The sequence below is a fragment of the Leiobunum rupestre genome, chromosome 8 (assembly GCF_980474605.1).
Source record: "Leiobunum rupestre chromosome 8, qqLeiRupe1.1.hap1, whole genome shotgun sequence".
Classification (NCBI taxonomy): Eukaryota; Metazoa; Arthropoda; class Arachnida; order Opiliones; family Sclerosomatidae; genus Leiobunum; species Leiobunum rupestre.
In genome coordinates this window covers 52,992,875-53,000,721 of record NC_143391.1, presented here as the reverse complement: position 1 = coordinate 53,000,721, position 7,847 = coordinate 52,992,875, and the positions used below count along the sequence as shown (strand labels likewise).

Here is a 7,847-nt window from a genome sequence, read left to right as displayed (position 1 = left end):
CTGGAAATCGGTCATTTGAGACGGTGATTTTATTCAACAAATCTCAATCCGCTACTTGCTAGTTTAGGGAGTTGCTGGCTCACTTTTCATTAAGGGCTTGCCACCACCCTCCTATGTATTGAAAAGTAATTAAAAGTGGCCATAAATGACTTAAGTATCCGCCTAACTGATATTAAAAAATATTAAAATCTAGGCAGTTTGCAACGGATAAATTAATTAAAACAATCTGTGAAATGAAATTTATTTACTCTAGGCTTGTTTTAGTGAAATTACAAATTACACGATACGTGGTACCATATGTAACATAAGCAGCATATAGCAGAAATATTATATTCCTTATAAATAGGTCAAATCTAAAAATGCCTAAATAAAATAACTTTTAATTTTATGACTGGACATTCAAATCATGAAATGTCTTTTAAAGTAATAGAAAATTCGCGTCACTTCATTATTTTCAGAATTTAGTTCCGCTACTAACCATAATGCACATGAAAAATTAAACGCTTAACAATTTGAGTGAATTTTTCATGATCAACATATAAAAGTTTCTAACCCAAAAACTGCCAATGAATGAACAGTCTCGTTAGCTAAAGTATCTTCACCACGGCGAGGATTTTGCTTAACATTTAGAAAGGTTTAAGGTTTTTGTAATTTACTTTGGTTTACAAGGTGTGAAACGACAATTGAACACCTTAACTAAAAACTACGAAAATTCTGGGTGCTATTTTTTCGTAGCACACCTTCTTCTCAATTTCACAACACAAAATATTTATCCTTGCTGAAAATATAAGTTTAAATATATGAACAATTAAAAGAATAAAAACAAAAACATTGGTTCCTTTCTTATAACCAAGATAAAGATAAGATCAAATGAAGATCGTTAGATGACAAATACATATTTAAAAAATGCATATTTGGTGACTTGGATTTATCGAAATCAACAGTCTACTCTCAATCACTGCGATTGAAATAGAAAATCTAATTCGCGTAATTTGGACAATGTTTTTAAAGACAAGATGTATTGTAGAATCGTGGAGGCATTAAGGGCATTTGAAGTAAGGACTTGTCCGTTTGATGGACTAAACGCTTTTCCCATGCTTTGCACAATTAGGTTGTCTGAGAATTATGTCTCTTGAGCCGGTGACTTTTAAGGTTGCTTATTTGTTTAGCTGAATAATTGCACGAGTCGCACTTGTAAGGTTTAAAGTCACCGTGTTCATCTCGGCAGTGTTTGGCGTAGCGCGTTAACACTTCAAAGGTTAAATGGCAATGACGACAGAGTTGCGGCGTGACTCGGCGGCTTCTCCTTCTCGGTTCCGTTCCGAGATTTCCCGGGGCGGCGATGGACCTCTCATTCGACGAAAAGTCCACTAAAAACCAAATCAAAAATTAAACCATATACATCAATCCGTAAACCAAAAAACCCTAAATCAGAGAAGACAATTAAAGGACAGTGGAATATTTTAAAATCTATATTAGAAAAGTCAATCAATTTTATAATGTAAATGAAATTTAAATTAAGAACGCCGGTATATTTGCTAAAATTACGAAATTATCAAAAGCGTTTCTCGCAGTACGAGATCTAGACTTCGACCTGTAGAAAATCAGCTACAGGCGCTAAATAATCAAAGTGCAACTTAGATTAAACTATGCTAACTAGCTATAGAAATGTATAAAACCAGAATGACTATCATATCATAACCAACGTACATGTAAGATTCAATAGTATCGTAGTCTATAATTGGTGATCAAAGAGTTATATCAAACCTTTTCAACAGGCATATCAATTTTGTATCTGGAAATTGGTAAAAATGCCTCTACTTACCAGCGGCAGTGGTAGATGGGTTCGCCAGTTGTATCGCGCGGCGCGATGATGCCAAAGATGGACTTCCTTTGATTCCACTTCTATTCGTGCGAGATCTTAGGTTCGAGCTGCATTCCAAGGCGGATCCACTCTCAGGACGAGGACACTTTGGTTGCTTGTCCTTTCTAGCGCTTGTGGGTGGAACATTATTGCCTACAATCCTGACTTCATCGTCATCTTGTGAAAAAGCAGAAATATTTGAATAACAGATTGAGTAACAGTACAATGTCGATAGTGTTATTATAGTGAAAAGTTTTTCTTAAAGCGTCACAGAATCGTTCGTATATTGAAAAAGATGCTACAGAATCACGTATTTTGGAAAATGGAATGGAATGCCCGAGTCGCGTGACGGAAGGGTTGAAATTACCTGAAATTTCACCAGAATAAATCTAGAAAACGATATATTTGATACTAATCGATTTTTTTTCAATGGAATATTAAATTAAATCAAATTTTATTTATTTATTTATTTCCGCATATTAACTGTTAAATTGCAGGAGAAAACATATTTAAACGATATTATTTTTGGTCTCAAGCACCGGTGAGAGTCAAAGCGGTGATCGGTTAGATTTACTTAAATAATTATTTTGGTCAGAAGATTTCGGGCACTTTAAATTCAGAAATAGACCCTTTTGCCATAAGAACGCAGGTGGAAATAAAATTATTAATAAGCTTAATATAAAGCATCAATTGCATAACACTGGTGTTAGAAAAAGGAACTTTTGAAATTGACCTTTGAGGAAACTCGATAGACCTGGGCAAACCTCATATATTTAACACTTAAATAATAACGATCTTCGGGGAAAACACTAGCTGGAGGTCATATTTACTTGCTATTGAAGAACAGGATTTATTATCGAAATTTATCATCCTAAGCCCATTAAAACTACTTTATGTTATAACCGAAACGGTATATTTTTCAATGAAAATTATCATGGAATATTTTTTTCGTGTGATTAAGTAAACAGTTCGCCAACTGTGTGGTCGTGCTTCAAACGAATATAACCTTTAACACGTTGTTTAAGGAAAACCTTAACATTTTTATGATTTATCTCTGAAGAAAACCTCTAAGCGATAGTCAAGATGTCAAAAGTGGCAATATTGGAACCCTTTTGAAAGCAACTGAAATACTATATGTTACTTATCCTTTAAACAAAGTCAAATATTGGCAGAATCCAAAACAAGGTTTATCAGTGAAATAAAGGGAAATATTTTCGACAATAGCGGACAAAAATATTCATATAGGTTCAAATACAACGCTGAAATATTTTTTAATATTTTCATGGTCATAATCAATAATTAAAAATATTAATCAGCTAGGCTAAAACCCAAGGCACCACCTTAGGCCTAAGTCATCAAGCAACTTTTAAAGCCATTAATTACAATACCGCGTTTTTATCATCATAAAGACTTATCCTGAATATCATACTATTAAAAGATCGACTGCCTTAGCGTAAAATTCTACCAAAATGTGCGTTCTATAAATCCCTATTTGCGAATTAGATTCTAATCTACTTGTCAGAGAAACTTTCAACGCCACTCTGTTTATAAACTTGTGCTCTTCGCTTAGGTAACTTACCGATTTCGGATTTTACTATTACATCCGGTCTAAATGAAAGAGATTTACGAGTTCGGGCATCTTTGCAGACTATTTTGATCCTAGACTTGCATTCGATTAACTTTTCTTTCCAGCACTCACTGAGTCGAACTTCTTCGTCTAATTCTCTCTTGTCATTCAAGTGAAATTCTATTTGCCCGTTCAATTCAGATAGTCTCTTGTCCTTGTCCTCGAGGACTTCCAATAAACCCTGCAAATTGTCTACGAAACCAGATGCCTCGCTTCTTTGGATTTCAAGTTGGATCTCAGTCAGTCGTTCACTGGTTTGGAGTCTGATCCTTTCTCTTTTCGTCCGTAGCTTCTCAAGTTCGTCCATGTTGGCTTTTATGGAACTGTAATTTTTCTGTAAAACTATTCATCTATAAGTGAGATATTAAGCAAAACGTGTCTGAAAATTAAACGCCAACGGCAAGACTACTCAGACTACAATTAAAATTTAAATTCAACACAGTAAAGTGCTTTTCTCAGATGGAGGTACAAGACGAAAAGAACAAGAATTCGTGGATAATTGAGTACACACATTTCCCCCGAGTGTTAAATATATCTTGTACTTAATTTATAAAATTTTTATCACATCGTACATTAAAAAGAATAATATTCCGATCATCCTGAACATAAATTTGATTAGTTTACTAACAAACCTAGTTGGATTTTATTATTTAAATATGAGTATTCTAAACAACCTAGCTAGTGTTTTAAGTGCAATCGCAACCACTCTATCAATCATACTGTTAAAAATCAATTAAAACGTTTTGTCAATGATGGACTCAAATTATCAAAAGCACCAAAAGTAACATCTCGTTAAAACTAAACGGTTACAAATTTTGACCCCTTAAAAGATACCTCCGAAGTAGACGCCAACAATAGTGAAATGGCTTTAAATTGGTATAAGATTTTTAAATCACAAAACTGTCCTAGCTGCCAAGGGCCCGCAGCCCCTTCACTAAGATCAATATTTAACTATAATATATTGCGTTAGCAAGTACATCATACTACGCGAGCCAACAGCTCCTTCCACTTACTATTAACATTAACCTCAACCAGCTTTTGTAGTAAGTGGAAACCTTGAATCGGGGAAATTCCTAACTTTCAGCGGAGAGAACTTGCAAACTTTACGCAAAAGAGGTCATTCCAAGTTTTCCAATCCACCTCATCAAGTTGCTAGGCGAAAGAGATAACCACTGCGCCATCCCATCTCTAGCCGAAAATACATATAGATATTTCGTGACTTGTAATTTTAGGAAGAACTGCGAATAATGTTAAACAATTTTGGAGACATCCATGATTTAAAAACTAACCTTTTAAGGAGCTGAAAAGTATCGTACTTTCCTCCGTCTCCTGATAAGATAACACGTCACGACCTCGAATATTGTTACGCTAGAATTGTAAGAGTAAACCTATTCGGCTGGTTTACCTTTTCACGATGAACGTTAATTAGTCTGATATAACGACAACCTTAGAAATTAAAATCCACGAACATTTCCTCATTTATCTCATTGAATCAGTTAAAAATCCAGGTACTGTAGGGATTTCTGCGCAACCTTGTGATAAAAACGACTCTTGACTAAACCTTTTCCCGCGAAAAATATTGAAGCGCTTATTTCAGATAAGATAAGAAGTGATACATCTACGTTAACTTTCTTCAGTGTGAAAAGCTCTCATGGCAGATGAATTAAATGATAAAATAGAAATCTGCACCACCGAAATAAATACACAAACAATTAAATCAACTGTTGGTGCCTTTACGAATATCACTTGATTAAATTTTATACACAGGATCAAGATTGTACCATTCTCTACAAGCCGACTAAATTGTCAAACGAACGGTGTTTCCTGATATACTATTAAAACAGCAAAAGATATCTTTACTGACCGTAATTACTTCCACTCCACACCTCGGATTCTCTTAACAATTACCATATTTTCTTTAAAACATTGACCTCCACCCCGATCGATCTATCACCGTTAACGCGTAACGTTTAAAAACCATTGGTTAAAAATGATATTTCCATTAATATTCTTATTAGTCAAAAATAAAAATAATACACTTTTAAGACCACCCCTGAATTTTTCTGCGCCTTTTGCACCAGGAACGGTTCTAGTTGGTGCGCAATCTTTTTAGAACTTTCTCAGAACTAATTGAGGTCAAAAATAAATGTTAAGATATTTTTAAGCCTTTAATAAGATAATTTCATGATATTTTTAGGATATTGTGAGGATAATATGATTTTATGGCACAAATTAAGGATATTTAATAAAAAATTTAAACAAATTTCATTTAAAAATTAGGATATTTTAAGGCTATTCTGCGATAAATTTAAAATAGTTTTAGAATAATAAACATTCATACAGGGCACTCTGAATGTTTATTAGTTTTACTGATATCGGCAGATTTCCGAGGATAGCCAGAGTTCCTACACAGTACTGATGAGCCCCAAAAGGGCGAAACCGGTCTACTGTTGGAATCACTGGCCTACATTTTGACTTTTGATAGTTTTAGAATATTTGGAAGTAATGTTGAGGACATTCTGGTACAATTAGTAATAAAAAAATTGCTAATTTTTTGGATATAATTTGAGGGCACTTGTAGCTTGAACTAAATAATACAGCGAAAATTCGACTCTACTGAAAGGTAGAACACCTTTCTCGCGATACTCTCTCGACTAAAAAATGCGTTACTCACTCTGCACGTGTGCAAAAGTGTAACATGTAGCGACTTTGTTTAACAATAGAAAAAGAGTCTACTGTTTTGGAACATGGCCGCTCCATGTGATATCCTTGCATTCGCTCAGTATCTGTTGTCTATTTTTCCAGGCCCTCAATGGGTCGGAGTGTGCAATAACTGGTGGCTTTACCGGGGAGTCGGGGTCCGGCTCTTGTGACCCATAAGGGCGGTGGCGCACTGGGAGATGTTCACTCCGTCCAAATGGTCCTATCTCCGACTTCGGTCAGGTGTGGGCTGGATACTGGGCTTCGGCCCGGGCTAACGTAGAGGGGCCGGGCAAATTGGCCGCCTCGGAATATTGGGTAGCCTGTTGTGGGGCTGCGGGCCTCCGTATGAGGGCACGGCGGACCCATCTCCCGGCCTTTTGGAGCTCCACCGGGATCTCCGGTGCCAGCTGTGCCAGGTTATGGGGGCTGCCGTGTGCCCGCCGTTCCCCTTTAGGAGCTCTTTCCAATGGGCTTGGCTCTCTGCCTTCGTAGGTGGGGTGTCGGCAGGCGTTGCTAGAGCATCCGTTCTCTATCCCACTGCTGTGTGCGAAGTGGCGGGCTGGTCGTCCCATTGCTGCACCTTCTGCTGGGTTGAGCGGCTTGCGTCGAGGGTGCGACCATCAGTAGAGGGGTTCTGCTACCCATGCTGGTTTTGTCACCTGTCCGGGCTTGTGGACGCTGGCGTAGGGCATTCTGATGATAGGCCTCCGATGGTGTGGTTCTTTTTCTTACCGGTACACCGGGCTATAAATTCTGACAACATGTCTATTTTTCCAGGCCCTCAAGGGGTCGGAGTGTGCAATAACTGGTGGCTTTACCGGGGAGTCGGGGTCCGGCTCTTGTGACCCATAAGGGCGGTGGCGCACTGGGAGATGTTCACTCCGTCCAAATGGTCCTATCTCCGACTTCGGTCAGGTGTGGGCTGGATACTGGGCTTCGGCCCGGGCTAACGTAGAGGGGCCGGGCAAATTGGCCGCCTCGGAAGATTGGGTAGCCTGTTGTGGGGCTGCGAGCCTCCGTATGAGGGCACGGCGGACCCATCTCCCGGCCTTTTGGAGCTCCACCGGGATCTCCGGTGCCAGCTGTGCCGGGTTATGGGGGCTGCCGTGTGCCCGCCGTTCCCCTTTAGGAGCTCTTTCCAATGGGCTTGGCTCTCTGCCTTCGTAGGTGGGGTGTCGGCAGGCGTTGCTAGAGCATCCGTTCTCTATCCCACTGCTGTGTGCGAAGTGGCGGGCTGGTCGTCCCATTGCTGCACCTTCTGCTGGGTTGAGCGGCTTGCGTCGAGGGTGCGACCATCAGTAGAGGGGTTCTGCTACCCATGCTGGTTTTGTCACCAGTCCGGGCTTGTGGACGTTGGCGTAGGGCATTCTGATGATAGGCCTCCGGTGGTGTGGTTCTTTTTCTTACCGGTACACCGGGCTATAAATTTTGACAACATGTCTATTTTTCCAGGCCCTCAAGGGGTCGGAGTGTGCAATAACTGGTGGCTTTACCGGGGAGTCGGGGTCCGGCTCTTGTGACCCATAAGGGCGGTGGCGCACTGGGAGATGTTCACTCCGTCCAAATGGTCCTATCTCCGACTTCGGTCAGGTGTGGGCTGGATACTGGGCTTCGGCCCGGGCTAACGGAGAGGGGCCGGGCAAACTGGCCGCC

The 7,847-nt window shown here is 39.5% G+C and overlaps 1 protein-coding gene across 3 annotated transcripts; it reads right to left on the bottom strand.

Annotated features, from left to right (window-relative positions):
* Window positions 1-439: 439 nt before the first annotated feature.
* Window positions 440-4,912, bottom strand: LOC149933687 (uncharacterized). 3 transcript variants are annotated; one of them, XM_090156150.1, is made up of 5 exons: window positions 4,781-4,912; window positions 4,505-4,679; window positions 3,444-3,825; window positions 1,826-2,041; window positions 440-1,370 (listed from the first exon to the last, which is right to left on the bottom strand). In XM_090156150.1, the coding sequence occupies exons 2-5, from the start codon at window positions 4,511-4,513 to the stop codon at window positions 1,108-1,110; spliced, it is 870 nt and encodes a 289-aa protein (XP_090012276.1). In that variant the 5' UTR covers window positions 4,514-4,679; window positions 4,781-4,912; the 3' UTR covers window positions 440-1,107. The 3 variants fall into 3 exon arrangements, with proteins under 3 accessions (XP_090012276.1, XP_090012278.1, XP_090012277.1); XM_090156152.1 differs by lacking the exon at window positions 4,781-4,912 and having other exon boundaries at window positions 3,444-3,841; window positions 4,505-4,749; XM_090156151.1 differs by lacking the exon at window positions 4,781-4,912 and having other exon boundaries at window positions 3,444-3,833; window positions 4,505-4,749.
* Window positions 4,913-7,847: the final 2,935 nt, after the last annotated feature.